A 17216-nucleotide genomic window follows, 5' to 3' on the forward strand; every position below is an offset into this window, starting at 1 on the left:
CAGAGCATTATCAGTACTAAAATGAAACATTTATCTCTCAAATCTGCTGCATCTTTAGTTAAATTCAGTCCCTTTCTCTGTTTAAGTGAGCTGAAGATGCAGCCATGTTGTTTGTGTTACTGGACATGAATGACTGGATGAATGCTGGTGGCCAGTCAGTCGATCTGAACTACATGATCAGAGATGGAGCAGATTTTTGCCACACAGGACATTAAAAGGTAATGTTTGCACATATATGATTAGAAATTTGGCACATATTTTAGCAAATTTCAGCTTTCGCTTTAATGCCAAGATTATTTACACAGTTTGTACTTGCAGAGAAATAATCTACTTTTTTTATTGTCATTTTCAAGCAGGAATCTTCTAATAATGATTATTAACAGTCAGAATGTTCAATTGATGAAATTGTTCATGGTTCATGTGCTGAAGCAAATGCTAATTTTTATCTCAAAGCACACCTGAGCCTAAATTTAACCTCCCATGGCTGATGGCTGACACTAAAACAGCTACGCTTTACAATGTAACACCAAACATGTAATTCTCACTGGGAGGGTACAAACCACATAAAAACTATTACAGAAGAAGCAGTATGCTAGCTCTGCTTTCATGTCGCTTCCATCAACATGCAACATATAATGAATATATGCATGAACAATCTTTTTAGACCAGGTGCTTCTCCCTTCACTGGTTTCAGTTCATGTGACTTTTTAAAAACAAACGTATAAGTCATGGGGATTATATTTTATGTTCTTACCTACGTCAGAGTCAGAGACGTTTTACAAACTATAACACCGCCAGGGATGCACTTAAACTGAAAAAGACAGTATTTTATAGTTCTGATTACAGTAGCTAGTTTTTTTTAGATGTGCATATGTGTACATTTTCACGTGTGTGTAGTAACCCTGACCAGACTGACTCACCTCATAATAAAAAAACTTAAGTCATATGTATTAAGTCAGAAAAATATAAGACACAGAACAAGTTATCCCCCTGCCTTGGAAAGGCTTTATATTTAAATATATATTAATACATTAGTAATTAAAGGCACTTTCATTGTAAAATTTTAGTTACTGAACTTATGTCATTTTCACATTTACCAAATTCATCCTGTGGGCCGGTTTTGACCCCCAGGCCGCATTTTTGACATCTCTGCTCTACACTCATTTAATTGTGGGAAGCAGAGGTGGATTTAAAGGGGAAAGTCAGCCATAATGAATGATGTGCTGTCTGCACTGGCAGCTGCCTGATGTTTCCCCATTGTGCAAAGTGGAGACCTATATGTTTCAGTCTATAGTGTTTGCAGTCTCCTGTAGTGGTGGAAATGGCACCGCACTATTTTAAGTCACTTCTCCACACTGTTCCCCAGCAGGGGGTTCAGGACCCAGACGTGATCTCTCAGCAGATCTGTTGACCTGCTGCAGAGGGCAAAGCTTTGGAGACAAACAACTGACCAGAAGAAGAATTGATTCAGGCTCTGATGTAGGAGTCTTTTAATGTGTTGTTCGTTAATAGTACACAAAACTTTTTGAAAAGTTTTACAAGGTACTTGCAGGAGGTTTACTTTAATATATTTTGCTGTTGTGATGTAGAATGGTAGGTGGTGTTGGATTGGAATGTCCAGCCAGCATCTTTGGTGGACTCTTTTTATGTTATTGTGAGCTAGTAACATCTGGGTCAACACAACGTGTCCTAAATCACAGCTGAGTTACATAAATGGTGAGCTTCTGGTTGGCTACCATCAAGAAGGTTCCTTTAATTATTCCTGGCAGCGACCCCCCCCCCCCCCCCAAACCACCAACTCAGACTCCACATCCGACTGGGCCACTGCCTCCTCAGGCTCTGTCACTGAGGGGAAGCAACGAGGGATTAGGACACACCTCAATGGGCACTTGCAGGCCGCCGCCCAGCCCATGGCATCTGACTCATCCTATTCTTCTCCGTGTTTTTCTGGCCTGACATTCCCATCAGCCCCTGCTCTTGGCAGACGGCTCATTGGTTTGACGTGCTAGTGAGTTCTCCAACAAACAAGGAACTTTTACCTCTGATCAAACCAAGTGTGTGATGATGGTTGAACTGTCGATCACTGCAGGTGGCTCCAACTACAAGATCCCTTAGGGTTTGTTTGGCTAAACAGGAATACACTGACTCATTTTCGCTTATTGTTTTTGTTGTAATCCACTGGCTGTTTTATCTACCGTTGCATCCATCTGATCAGGCTTTTTGGTCTGCAGCTGATGTGAACTACTCTGTGATCTGAGGAAAATGTTATTGACCTGAAATGTTTTCTGCTGCAGACCACAGATCACACTACAGCCCTGCTCCATTTAGCATGTCGACTCGCTTCAGTTTTCGGTGTTGCCGTGTCTGTCGGTCTTGTTTTTAAGCCCTGAGTGGTCCCAGTCACAGCTGAAGCCATCACACAGCAGGAGGTTTATTTTAAACCTGCACTCTGTGTGCCATCCACCACTTCATTCCTTTGCATGGCTGCAGACCAAATGCCGATTTCCATCTGATACTCACCTCAGAGTTACAGCTGCCACTGACAACTGCAGTTTATTTCATTCTCAAAGACACGTCTTTGTTTTAACGATCAAGTGTCTGGTCCTGTTCAGACCTAGTGCTAACCTGGGTCCCAAACTGAGAGTGGGATGTGAACCACTCAGTATGGACTGATTGATCAAATCGTTCAGGCAACATTCGGTGGTGGTCTGGGACATCTGTGGCCATGCAAATATGTCCGAGGCCACATTGAAGGACCACCTTCTCCCCCTGACATGACGCACTGCAGTGAAAGGTTTCCAGGATGTTGTTCATTTTTAAATCTGCAGCAACAGTTAACAAAGCGGTTATGAGCACAGGTTTACTGCTCTTGATTGATCCTGTAGGAGTCGCGTATACCCCTGTCGCAGTGGCTAGGCACCCTCTTTCTGAACCCAAGTTTAAACCAGTCTTCTGTCTTCATGGTGGGGTGGCTGGGGTTCATGCTCCAGGATTGCTGCTGATCACCCGGGTCTCTGGGCCACCCTACTCTGCCTCTACCCTCCATAGAGGCGTGATCTCATTTGCATGATCACGCTCATCTTCTTACTCCTCATTCCTCACACTCTGCATGCTGACGCAGTCACAGAGTTTTCCAGTGGGTTTATACACTAAGAGCTACTTTTGTTTAGGATGTTCTTGTGTTTCCGATACTTTGTTGTCAAAATAAACGTATCTTTTTTTAAAAATTGATTTTATTGTTTTAGGAACTCCTCAGTTACGGCACTGGCCAGTGCCAAAATTAGCCCGATTGAGACCAAAACGTGCCTGCTATTAGGGCTCCCACTTTGGTTCTGGTTAAACTGGTAATTTGTGTCACATATGTAGGCCTGAGGACGTGTACTTGGTGTGTTTTAACCACAGACTGTATAAAAAAGATGGACGGAGCCTCCGTGACGTCACCCATAGGTTTCTGAAGAGCTGAATTGAAGCTCACTAGTGGCCTTACTCAGGTTCAGTTTACTAACACCAACTTGTTTTGCTTATGAGTAATGTTTGTGCCATTATTGTTCAAATAAAGTTAAAAAAAAAAATTAAGCTCATTCCCACCATTGTCATCTTGGCAGCATCACGCGTGTAGTTATTCCTGGAATATCCAAAAATGGGCAAAGTGGTGAAGCTGAGTGGGACTGTGAAGGTGGGGGTGGTTGATTAACACCCATCAAACTCCGAGCTGCCTGTCACTAAGAGCTAACTGAGCTAACCTGGAGCTAACGGTAGCTAACTGGCTAATGAAGGTAGGCAGGCTAAAGCTAAGGCGCACTGTTAGCCGACTAAAAACCTCTGTTGTGTTATGCTCTCCCTTCTTGCCAAGGATATTGGATACCTGTCAATCAAAAGACACGCCCCTAATTATGCCGAATTTCAAAATTAAATAACATCCTAACGGATGAGCTAGAAAAAAATTCACCCCCCTCACAGTCGTCTTGAAGGTAAACTTGACCTATTAATCCTAAAATGGATTTTAACACTAAAACATGTTAATTTCTACTGTGAAGTTGGTCTTTTTAACATGGGAGTCTATGGGGATTTGCTCTGTTTTGGAGCCAGCCCCTAGTGGATGAGGGGGGAACTGCAATTTTTTGCACTTCAACATAGGCTTCACTTTTCACCACCGGAGGTTTTAACCTGCTGGATCACTATGGTAACACTTCCTGAACACATAACCTGCTCCAAAGCAGTGTAGGTTAGTTGTTTTAGATTAAATCATCCATTAAAAAGTGTCATCATTTCGCAGATTCTTAACATCTTAATGCTCCAAACGGCATTTAAATGTTTTCAGGCAGAATAAATGCTAAATTATCAAATTATCATCAGAAAACCAGTAATTCAGCTGTCATCTTAACTACTCCAAACACAGTGCAATGCTGATTTATTTATATACATTATAGTCAATAAACGGCTTTTACATTACATAATTGCAGCCACCTCATTTCTTGCCGTAATAGTTTTTCCCAAATCCTTGTATTAAAAAAGTTAGGTAAGGCATTAAGGTAATACCTTAGTTTGAGCACATATCTCTTTCAGTTTTTTAGCTGTTTCCTCGGCTTGTGTGTCCTTGTGCAGCCAAGCTGACTCTTGAGCTCTGCATCCCTATTCAGTTATTCTCTGCTCCTTCTCCTCTCTTGTATCAGTCCTGTTGCATAACTGAACCTACTGAAATGTTAATTTAAAAGAAAACCTGCTGAAAGACTGGGGCAGGTCTGAATCATGTTCATGTCTCAGTAACAATTCAGTTCTCATCTCTGAGCTACTGTTGATTGTACAAAACTATCGGTGATGTCCTGTTTGTTGCCCATCAGACTCTGTGATGTCAGTGTTTATTTGCAGAGCAGGTCACTGAAAACATGCAGGGTTGCATTTAAATACCAGGTGTGAACACTTACACTTAGCAGGCTTCAGTTTGTGATCAGATCTTCCAGGTTGCATGACAAAACCAGCCTGTTTCATCTCTAGTTGCATTTCAAATGAACAGATATGCACATGTAAGGCAGCTGTGGCTTCACTTGCTAAGTGCAGTGTTCTAACACAGTAGGGGACCTGCTTTGTGAGCTGAGAAGGGCACATTTAAATATTTTTGGATAAATGTAATTGGTGTCGCTGTCTGTTGGGTGGGAATTTAGGCCATGTTTGCACCACAACACTGAGACAGTAAAAGTTTTGTTGCGTTGTGGCCTCTTGTTTCCATGGTAACAGAGCTTTGGGTGGATAAAACTGCAAAGATTTGCCATCGGCCTCTGGGGTGAAATTTTCTCGCACCGCAAGGCGAGTCCCGTTAGTGTGAACTGGAAGTGGAGTCTTTTGGCAATGGTGATGTCTTGTACTTTTGAGCACTCAGACCCTGCTTCCCCGCGAAAAGCACAACAATAATGGCGGACCTCCGTCTGCATCTTTTTAAATTCTTTGGTCCATTGAAGCAGAACCTGTTTCTGGTGGAGTATTTATGCCATCAGCGTTGATGCAGAGGTCACAGGCTCCAGATAACTAGCAGCTGACACGTGACGCTTCTGTTGTTGTGTTGTGCGGTCTTGTGAGGTTGCTGCACACCTGTGTGTGTCGTTGCAAAGTTTCACTGCCCACTAGAGGCCTGGTGTGTGCGCTTCATGGTTTCTAGTCCTCTCTGCGTTTTCTCCTGCACAGACATAAGTTTCATTCCACTGTTGTGTAAATGCATTTTTTTCAAAGATGCAAAGGAAGAAATCTGCTTCTTGTGTGGAAGCAGCGTCGTGTAACCCGGGCTTCAGACTCATCAGGATTCACAGTGAAAATGAAAGTTTGTGCAGGGATGCAGCAAAATCGTATTGAATATAGACTTAACATGCTAAAAAAAATGCAAAATTTTCTATACTTAAGAATAAAAAAGGTCTGTAGTCTTGAGTTATGTGAAGGATAAAGTGAACCCGCTCTGGTAAAAGACACTATGTTTTCATTAGTGTGTTCATTGTCCCCGCTCAGGTGTGAACCACCAGTCAGTGTCTCATCAGCTGGCATCAATACACTCTGACCTGACTCTTCTCAGCGGGACCAGGAAAGTTCATTTTATTACCAGCTCCTTTTCCTCTCTGTCAGGGGAGTTGTGACCGGTTAACTTGACCTGACCTCCTTCAGTTCAGAGAAGAGTTTGTCCAGCAGCACATTAGTGCATCTCGCCGCTCGCTCAGTAAATCTACCCCGGGGCAGCTGGCCGGTCTCTCAGATCTGCCCTACAAACGCACTGAGCATCAGCTGAGGCATAAATGGTGCCAAGAGCCGGGGAATGTGGGTTATGGATAGGAAGGCTGCAACGGTTCATTTCTTCTTATTCTAATCTAACCTACATAATAACATGATAATACGACGTACAGAAATCTGTTATTTTGTTATTTTATCTGTTATTTTGGCTTTTTTGTCTAATTTATTAACAAAAAACAAGCAATCAAATGTATTTGTTGAACTAGTCTTTCTCCATTGTGGATACGTTTTCCAGGAGATTGTTGTCTTTTTAAAAAGATGTGAGTAGCGTCAGCGTAATGTTACCTCTCTGTGTTTGTTGAATTCAGCCCTGCCTTGACAGCTCTTTGGCAAATTTAGTGACACAGTGTTGTGAGGGAAGGGGGAGGTTTTGTGAGGAATCCTGACATTTCGGTCTTTGTGAATGCTGGGTGACAGAGACTAAATCTGGTTTGGCCAAACCGTCCTAAAGCTGAGGGAGTTGATGTAAAGGTGCTCATTTTTTCTCTCCTTTTTAACGTCTTCCGCTGAAAAGACGGAAGTGATGCAGTTTTTTTTGTATCACGATGTTAAAAAATCTAAATAAATCCGATAAACAGGTGGACATGCACGCAGACATCACAGGACTCAGGAGAAATCTGTAAGCAGGTTTCTCACCAGATATTTGTCGCTCAGCATTATTGTAATAATCTGATCGGAAGATTCAAAAGATCTTCGTTCACATTTTTCAGTCCATTCTCAGACTTCTTTCGGAGTGTGTACGTAGTGATGCAAATACTTGTTATTTTTAAAACATCTGCTCAATGCTGGACATGGCGACACCCGTCTTAGCGGTAGCTGCTAATGTGAGAGCTAATAAGCTGCAGAATAGTCTACATGTGAATGTTTTACTTCGTTTATACTCTGACTTCCCGCTTTTTTTTTCTTTGCTGTCGTCCTACACGTGCCTGTTTTGGTTGCGTTTACCCACAATGCCCTGTGTTAAGTCTGCTTCTTGTGTTTGATTTGCTATAAGCGAACCAAGACCTACGTTTGTGGGGGACCAGAGTTTGTTTCTTTGATCCACATCAGTTTATTTGTGCATACACACCTCACACACATCTTTAACCGGATCCAGATGGTTGTCCCTGACAGCTGGAAAACCTGATCAGATTTTGGGTGTTCATGTAAACAGGCTCACTGTGTTATAACAGTTGTAAAATATGTTTTTAACAACTTGCATCGATTCTGAGTCGTCCACGTTGTGATGTATTTCAAAAGAAAATATTTTCTGATGGTCACGTAAACAGGCTCGGTGTTTTAGAGAAAGAGAAAAAGAAAAAATGATCTGAGAACATCTTTAATAGTGAAGAAAAATGTGTTGTTAGACATTTAGCTGTAAATTAATCAGTGAATTGGTTTTAATCAAAATCTAATTGAAACAAGCTGTTGTGATTCGAATCCATTCAGGAAATTAGTGATGACAGCCAGCCCACCAGACATCAGGTTTTTGGTGTGTATGTAATCGGGCTCATCATCTTATTGTGAATGACTGGAAGAACAAAAAAAACATGAAGTATTTTCCAGCAATAGAGAGCACGCTTGCCACAGAGACCCTGGTCTACAGTGAGCTACATAACCCACCAGTTGCCATGAAGTGTTCGTTTATTCAGATAGAGAAATAAAAAAGCTGTAAATCTGCTGCCTGTTTGCTGATGTCCTCTTTCCCTCATTCTTTACATCTGTTGCTTCATCTTTTTTAAGCTGCTTTCATCCCATAAGCATACTGCATGTGCATATTTGTGCTATTAGGATTGAAATAGAAACAACTATTTGATCTGCCATAACAGCGAAGCGGCTCCCTCTGCTCCAGCCGGTTAATGTGCGCGCGCGCGTGGGGGAATCTCCTCCTCAGTCCCACCCCTCCCATCAGAAAAGAGCATGTGGTGAAAAAGAGGCAGGCGATGCTGCATCACAGTCAGTCCTTTCAGCACTCCGCTGCCTACACACCTCAGCCGCTACACTCGTGTTTCTCTCGGGGGAAACTCTCCCTTTTTAACCTTCCTCACACCGAACTGGCGTCTGCCGCGTGCGGTGCGACGCGCAGCCCGACGTTTTCTGTCCCCGATGTGGAGCCAAAGGCGCTCTGACAGCAAAAGAAAGTCGAGGTGGGACGTGGAGTTTGTGGCTGTTTGGATGAGCGGATCTCGGTGCTCGGCACGGCGGCTCGCGCGTTTAAAGTGCTAGTAGCTGGGCAGGAAAGTACAGCGCAGAAGACGCCGCCGCGAGCCGTGGGATCCGTGGGAGCCGTGGGACGGTCAACATGGTCCAGAACGTAATTCTGGTCTTCTTCCGCAGGAGGCTGAGCCAGAGGCCGGCGGTGGAGGAGCTGGAGAGCCGCAACATCCTGAAGCGTAAGTAGATGAGCCAACGATGGATGCCGGCAAAAAGACAACAAACTGCCACGTTTACCGCACGTGAGGGTAACTTCACGCGGACTTTAATGTTCCAATATTCTTGGAATTTATTTAAATATATTCTAAAAATGCTATTTTTACCCTTTAAAAACTACTAAAATACTTTTGATATAAATATTAATATTGAATTTTCAAATGGTCTGGTTAGATTTATTTTATTAGTACATGTTTGAGTTAAAGGTTTTTATTTCATTATTCAAATGGTCTATTTTAAACTTTTTAACACTACATAAACGATTTATCACAAAATGCAATGAGCAAGGACTTAAATTAATTAAACTGATTAATTTTATTTAATTTTTGTTTTTAATTCATTTTTAGATGTTTAATAAGATCAAATAACTAAATAATTTGTTTCATGACACAAAAATGAATGAGCAAGGATTTAAATTAATTAACCCAAATGTTTAAAATTGTTATTAATTTTTTTATGCAATTCATTTTTTGAAGTTTTTAATTTAAAATTGTATATCTGGAGCTTTTAAGACTAATTTCAGGACAAGAACCTAATCAACAAGGATTTAAATAAGTTAACCTGTTTTTTATTATTTCTTTAAAAAATAGATGTATAGTTTCTATTTTAATTCATCTGTAAATACGTGTGTTTTTGTTTGGAGATGCTCCAGCTTGTTTTTTTGTTTTAAAGAAGAAAAGCTGGCAGATAAATGACTGTTTTGTTTTAAATGTCCCCACAGAGTCCGTATACTGCTCCTACAGTCATTTGTCAGGGCTTAGATTTGCTGTTTAATAGTCTAATATTTAACAATAACGCCTCTGCAGGATGAAGAGTTCAGGTTGTTGCTAACTGTGATACTGACCTGCTTCTCTTACAGTCCAGAACAATTATGAAACAGCCACGTAAAGACATTTCGCTGTGATCTGTCTCCCACTGAGTCGGGCCACCTGTCAGCTTTCAGCAGCTGTCCTCGTCCTCCCATGCACAGCAACACGTGTTCGTCTCAGCATGACTCACATTCACCACTAAAACAAACAAACAAGCGCGTACTTAATGTGTTTTTGTTACATGCAAAGAACTTCATTCACTTAAATGGTGACAAGTTCCAGGTTGGTTTTAATCTCTAAATTTAGTTCACTAAACATCCTTTAGAATGAAACCAGAGAAAGATTAAAACCAAATGAGACAGCAGGTCAGCTGGAGTTCAGAAGGGTCAGACGTGTTAGCCCGGCTGATAGAACCAGAAGTGTTTAAGGGAATGGAAATATCCCAGGAATTTCTAATTAAAGGACTGGATCGTTTTGACTGTTTGATAAATGTCTTTTGTCTTGTGTTAACAGAGAGAAATGACCAGACCGAGCAGGAGGAGAGGAGGGAAATCAAACAGCGGCTGAATAGAAAGGTAGGCAGATGCTTCAGTTCGAGTAATTTCCTGGAAAGTTGCATCATTTAACTCCACGTTTGGAGCAAAACTGTTGACTAGTCACAACAGACCATGCATAAACCGCTGCTGTTTTCTGATATTTATTCTATCAACAGTCTCTTTTAATGCATGAGAGCTTTTACTGACAGTTTGTTGGTGCTTTGCAGCTCAATCAGCGACCGACGGTGGATGAGCTGCGCGACAGGAAGATTCTGATTCGGTTTAGCGACTACGTGGAAGTGGCCAAAGCTCAGGACTATGACAGGCGTGCAGATAAGCCCTGGACCAGGCTGTCGGCCGCAGACAAGGTACCTGATCAGAACCCACATCTGTCTCTAACACAGATTGGGACCACTGGCTTTTTAAACATTACACGTTCTGACAAAAAGTTGTGAAAAGTGAGTCACATGTTGGAAACTATTGCTGTAGTAATTGAAATCTGTCTTTGCTTATGTCCACCTTTTGGGCTAATAAACCACAGACAGCCGATTTATTGCATTCTGTTCAGTTCGCTCTCACTTGTCCTCACAAACCCAGCCAGCTTACATAATGTGCAATCACACAACAGATGCCTCTCCACCCTGAGTGGCTGCATCCCTCACCTGAGCTTGCATGTTTGATTGTTTTTACATGCAGGCAGCGATCAGGAAGGAGCTGAACGAGTTCAAAAGCAACGAGATGGAAGTTCATTCTTCGAGCAAGCATCTGACAAGGTCAGCTTTCCTTTCTCATCATCTCGCTTACATGTTGTTTGTGTTTTAATCCAGTGTTAAGTGGGGTACACACACTCCTTAGGAGAAACTCCAGGAGTATATAAGAAAATAAAAAAGGGAGACAACTTGTTACTTATATTATAGATCTGACATGAGTTTGTATGATGAGGTGAGTCAGGTGGTCAGGATTACTACACACATGTGGAAATGTACACGTATGTTCATTTAAAATAACTGCAAGTTATCTGATCATAATATGAAACGCTGTATTTTTCAGTTCCAGAATCCTGGGATTAAATGTTTGGTGATATTTTTAGATGCATTATGATCTGGAAGTTGTAACAAATGTGTAAATACGTCAAATAACTCAAATATATCAATAAAATACAAATAAAACATGTTTATATAGAAATATGAATTAGAAATATCAAGTATATAATAGAATATGAAATATATTTAATGTATATTAACTTAATGGAATTTACTTAAAAATATAGAAAATTTTATCAACTAAATTTAAATAAGAAATTTTATTTTATATGTTTTCATGTATAGAACATATATAAAAGATATAAAATAGAAACAAAATATCTAAATAAATTAAATAAAATGATGTAAATGTGAAAGATTTTTCTTTATAAAGTTCAGGTTGTAATTTCTAAAAGGATAGTTTATTAAATGTAAACATCTTAATGATGTGCTTGTGTTTCTTTGTAGTAAAACAAATGGAAAAAGGTGGTGTTGTCATTTTATACAGGTGTTATGCTGTTACTGGTCCGGCCCTGTTTGTGGCCCCTGAGCTAAACTTTAAATTTACTCCCCTGGTTTGCTTCTGTAATGTAAAGTTTGAAACTACTGGTTTAAAAGTGTCAATGTGACATTGTGCCAAGACTCTAAAGCGCATCATCCAACAGTTCCAGATCAATGAGTGCAGACCCTGCAGAGCACAGCCTAAATTTAGCTTCGTCCAGACCCCACGGGATTAAAAAGTTATGCCATTTTGCACGTGTCTCCACAATAATGAATGTCCTCACATATATAGCTTACGTATTGCTGATGTCGGCTTGTAGCTGGAGAAAAAAACCTGAATTAGCAGGGGTTGTGCTTACACTAACCCCTTCTTATTTTGGGAGCAGTGTCCATTGAGCTAATAATAGAAGAAACAACGCAGCAAATGTTTTCGCTTACACTCTCCTCTCCTCCTTGCAGGTTCCACCGGCCTTAGAAAGGTTTCTTCTGTGAAGAGTTGCTTGAATTAAACTAAACCTGGTTGTCGGTGAAGACCTTTCACAGAGTCTTCCAGCACCCTGGCCCACAGTCAGTGGGTATCCTGATATTTGGGTTCAGCGAACCTTTGGAGGCTATGTCTCTAGAACTGGATCTGCCGGTAGACAAAGCCGCATGCAGCAAGCTCCTGCTCAGAGGAACATGTCAGCCCTCACCACACCTGCTCGGAGGAGGAGGACGGACTGAGGTCATGGATTTAGACAAACAGACTTCTTTTTGTAAACACTCTTTTGAAAGACTTCCTTTTTGACGGCGCTGGGGGGAGACGTGCATGTGACCGAGTCGACCAGTCCCGCTCCAGCACCAGTAGCTGCCTCCCCGAGCCGTGTCCGAGTCTTACCAATTCCACTGATGAATTTCGTATCGACAGTGTACATTTTCTTGAACAGAAATCTTGTCTGTGGACAAGACAGAGAAATTCCTTTGTAAGCACTATTTATTGTCTGCACAATACAGATTTTCACTTCGTAACAGACTGGTTGTTGTTTGTGTTGCATGTGGCGGTGATTTAGTACCATGGCATAAGAAGCACGGTGAGGTGTGATAGAGCCAGGGGGCAGCATATACGATGATGTTCGCCCACACAAGGAAGCACCAATCCTAACATATAGAATACCAAGACGACAGTGAAGTGCCGCCCCCTCCAACACCTCCACATTCTTTAGATTGAACAAGAATTGTGTCAATCATTTGTGCTGCTAAATGTTTGATTTTTGCCACCAAAATTTTAATATATTAAAAAGTTATGTAAAGATTCAATGGCAACAGATGGCAGCAAATGATTGGTTGTACAAAATGTCCATGAACAAACCTGACCAATCAGAGTTGTTTAATAACCTTTCGCAGCCTCTTTATCATGGTAACCATGCGGCTAGCCGGGTGGAAGGAATTCACTCCATTTCAAATTTTCAATATTTATAAAAAATATATATAAAAATGCTCAAAGAGAACCTCAGTATCCAGTTACTTGGTGTTGACTAAACTAGCGCTATATGATCCAGTTTCATTTAAACAGGAGGCTAGCAAGGCTGCTAGTTGGTTTAAAGTAGCTACAGCATGACAGTGTAGAGAAATACGTCCTGTAATCTGTCCAATTTTGTGTAGGAAGGCATAAGAATGAAGGGAGAGGGAGATATTTCTGTCTTTTTGGGAATTGGAAGGACACAGTTCAAGCAAAGACAGACCCCAGCCCCAATGTCAGCAGCCTGGCAGCTCCCAACATAGAGCTAGCCACACAAGGATCCAGTCTACCACCACCAGACAGTAGACCAGAACTGCTAGGGAGAGACCTTTTGGCCTTTAAACTTTCATCAATATCTTTAAAAAAGAAGTTTGACAGGATTTTGTTAGATTTGAACAATATGAGGGAGACAACACTCAGATAAATGATGGTGAGAAACTCAGCTTAGAGACTCTACAAAGCATTGGCATCCAAACCAAACAGCTTAGTTTGAAATGAACCATGAAGGTCCTGCTTGTTTCCATGGAGATGAAGGTTTATAGTGAAGGGTTCACTCTTCCTATCATAGACTATCTTGGGCTTCACTTCTTTCTGGACCCTCATGGTGTTTCTAAGGTGAATGTGGGGCTATCCCTGGATCCTCCTGACTCTGACCATTGATAGAGGCGTCCATCATCATCATCATCATCATCGGCCGATGGCTTCCTGAGATATTTACCTGCGTAACACCATGATTAAACACCTGGAAACCTGCTCAGCTTCACGTTTTACCTTCTACTGTAGCACAGTTCCTCACCACATATTACTTTACTCATTCCTAGATGAACTGGGCTGCTATCCACTGGTTTTGTTGAAAGTAATGTGGTTTTCTTTTAGGAGGAGATAACCATTTACATGACTGTGGTCCAGGTGATTTTACACTCTAACACACGTCTTGATTCTGACACATCTGTATTGATCTCACATGTCTCAGATTTCTTCTGAGACCAAGATTATACATTCAGGTCCTGTAGTTGTGAAGACATACTTAATTTATTTTGTGCGGGTCATTTCAGACAGGAGGCAGAAGAAACAGGGCCTATAAAGAAGAGTTTGGAAATTAGATTTAGAAGTGCTTTTCCCCCTTTTCTCTCTCATGTAGGGTCAGAATAAGGATAATGATGATGCCTCATTAATGAGTGTAATCTCTTCAGATTCAGCTCAGTCATTGCAATCGTGTTAGATAAGCAAATAAAATCATAGCAAAGTTCAGTTTGTTGCATCACGTAAGCACAGATTAGTTTTTACAGAATGCAGGCGGTGACCTGCTTCTTATCTTGCTGTATTATTGCAGGGCGCTAAGCGGGTTAGCGGGGCTAAATTCCTGAGTGAAAACAAGTTCACTGACTGCTTTTGTTCAGTTTGGAGCGATCAAATGGCCGTTTATGCTGCTGCGAAGAAACAGAAGCTAGGGACGGGAAGCAAAGAAGCAAGATATTTTGTTTCTTCAATTTGGCATCACACTTTTTCTAGAGCTGATTCATCAAAAATATAAAGGGAAAAGCCTCGTACCAGATAGCAAAATCTAATAAATAAATAAACCAGCCCTGGTTTGGTAACATCTCTATGAGGCCCAGTGTGTGTGACCTGCAGGTTGTGAGTCACAGCCCTGGTGTTGGCACCAGTGCAGGAACATATGTCAGGTCCAGTTTAGTCTACACGCTCCTTCAGGACCCCTCACCGTGTGGAGTAATGAAACCACCAGTTACTGGCCGAGATTCCGGTCCAGAAACTGCAGCGATGCGTGGGAGGAACATGGGATGCTCCTATAGTTGTGAGGGGGATATCCTCACTTCCGGGCATCCCTCAGTTGGATGACGACCACAGCTAACACACACTCGACATATGTTCTGTAATTTGAAGCCAAATGTAAGCGTGACGACTTCCTGCCACAAAAATAGGTGTTGTGTCATTAACTTTTTCTAAATGGGAATTTTCTGCCAGTAATTTACATTACTCAGCTCAAAGCTGCTTGTTTTCTACCACATGTCAACAAACTACAAGAAAATATTAAATCTTATCACAAAACTGACACCATAAAAAAAAAAATGAAGCAAAAGACACTTTTTTTTAATCCCAAAACATACACAGGCCACAATGGAGTCTCAGTGATGTAAAATCATCAAAGCTGCAACAGCATCAGCTTTTACGCTAAAAGCCGATTTCCAGAGTGAACCTCAGCTCTGAGAATCATGCTGTCTCCTAACAAGGTCCTTCTTATGTAACTACCGGCAACAAGCACAACATGACAGCCCCCCCAAAAAGATGCAACACTGACATGTGCCCTGACAACACAAAGGCTTCTCAGCTAAGACGGTTACTGAAGAACATCCGTGTGAATGAAGAAAATGAAGCACAGGAAGCCCACAGAGAGCAGCCATGAGATGAGAAAGGTGAAGAAATGGATTTCATGTCCTGTACAGAGGCGATGCAGAAGCTTTTAGATCACTTTACCTATGCTGGTTGGGAAGTTGAAGCCCCACTGAGAGCTCTTGGAGTAAAGATGCCTTGTTCTCTAACAGAAGTTTTGGAAACCAAACCTAATAATGTATGTTTAGATATCAGCTGAGGGGTATCGTCAACCCAAAATCAAAGGGGGGGGGGATTTAAGGGACTTTAAACGTGGCATGGGTGTTGGTCTGAGTATTTACTGGATTTTCACACACAACCATGTCTAGGGTTTACAGAGAATGGTCTGAAGAAGAGAAAATACCCAGCGAGCAGCAGTTGTCTGGACCAGGATGTCTTGTTGATGTCAGAGGTCAGAGGAGAATGAAAAGACTGGTTGGAGATGATAGAAAGACAACAGGAAGTCCAATAAGCACTGGTTCCAACCAAGGTCTACAGAACATCATCTCTGAACACACAACACGTTCAGCCTTGAAGCAGATGGGCTACAGCAGCAGAAGACCACACCGGGTGCCTCCTGCCAGCTAAGAACAGGAAACTGAGGCTACAATTCACACACACTCACCAACACTGAACAATAGAAGATGGAGAAACGTTGCTGGTCTGATGAGTCTCCATTTCAGCTCCACATTCAGATGCTAGACTCAGAATCTGCTGGAAACATGAAAACATGGATCCATCCTGCCTTGGGTCAACTGTTCCTTGTGGCTGCGACTTTCGAAGCAAAACTGGTTTTGTGGATATAGATGAGGACAACAAGGTGAGTGTGAGCTGCCTATAAAAACAAACGTTTAACTTTTTTGCCTTTTCTTTCTTATAGTTTTAGTTAAATCTTCTGTACGTGCAAGTGAATGCAGCATGTAGTCTACGTTGTTCTACAGCAACCATATCCTGTATTTATATGACATCATCTCACTGACTGTGTCCATGGTGATCGTTTTTGTCTTATTAACAACCAGATGGGATGACTGTGCAAAGTTAAACAGCCTATCATGATGAAGAAACACTGATTTGGCCCAAACAAAGTTTTTTTTTGCCGTTATTGAAGTATAAGTGTTTGTACAGCAGTGATAAAAAAGACATATAATGCAGGATCATCTAAGTCAGGGGTCAAATGTGCGGCCTGTCAGACGGTCGGTCTGGCCTGTTGGATGTATTTGGTAAGTATAAAAACGACTTAGAAGATATTAAATGCAATTATATAAACAAAAGTAAGTGTATTTCCTTATTTGTCCACATGAGGCAGCATATTTATGTTTAAATATAAAAGGAGAATACATATCTTTAATATTTTTCTCACGCAGAGATCTGACTTCAGTTTGCATTATGAGCTGAATCAGTTCAGGTGGTCAGGATTACATGTGAAATGTACACATATGTACATTTAAATAACTTCTAGCTCTTGAAAGTTACCCTGATCATAATGTTAAATACAGGTTTTTACAGCTTCAGATACCAATGATTAAATTTTTTATGATTTTAGATTCATTAAGTTGTAATGTATAAACAATATTTCTCTAATAGAGATTTCAGGTTGTTAAAAACAATATTAATATTAATAATAATAATAATAATTCATTAAATATTAATACACATATAAAAAAAAAGAATGAAAATAAAATAAAGGAAATACATCATCATTAGCATGTAACCCAAAGTCAGTCCCACTTCTGGGATATTAATCTGTCCAGTTAGAAAGAAAAACTGATTGTGGCTCAATTTC

At 41.1% G+C, this 17216-nt stretch overlaps 1 protein-coding gene and 1 long non-coding RNA gene across 6 annotated transcripts in view; one reads left to right on the plus strand and one right to left on the minus strand.

The window, feature by feature from the left end:
* Positions 1-12555, plus strand: part of phactr3b (phosphatase and actin regulator 3b) — a 61753-nt gene extending 49198 nt beyond the window's left edge. For all 5 annotated transcript variants that reach the window (XM_041981275.1, XM_041981273.1, XM_041981274.1 and 2 more), the window contains exons 9-13: positions 8587-8642; positions 10002-10063; positions 10252-10392; positions 10721-10797; positions 12007-12555. In XM_041981275.1, coding sequence (XP_041837209.1) covers positions 8587-8642; positions 10002-10063; positions 10252-10392; positions 10721-10797; positions 12007-12022 — 352 coding nt within the window. In that variant the 3' untranslated portion in view covers positions 12023-12555. The remainder of the gene's footprint in view (positions 1-8586; positions 8643-10001; positions 10064-10251; positions 10393-10720; positions 10798-12006) is intronic.
* On the minus strand, positions 6253-15827 carry LOC121637245. Its single transcript, XR_006009818.1, has 3 exons — positions 15700-15827; positions 7220-7225; positions 6253-6264 (listed from the first exon to the last, which is right to left on the minus strand). It is a non-coding gene; the product is annotated as an uncharacterized LOC121637245 (long non-coding RNA).
* Between the last annotated feature and the right edge of the window lie 1389 nt (positions 15828-17216).

This window comes from Melanotaenia boesemani, chromosome 3 (assembly GCF_017639745.1).
Source record: "Melanotaenia boesemani isolate fMelBoe1 chromosome 3, fMelBoe1.pri, whole genome shotgun sequence".
Classification (NCBI taxonomy): domain Eukaryota; kingdom Metazoa; phylum Chordata; class Actinopteri; order Atheriniformes; family Melanotaeniidae; genus Melanotaenia; species Melanotaenia boesemani.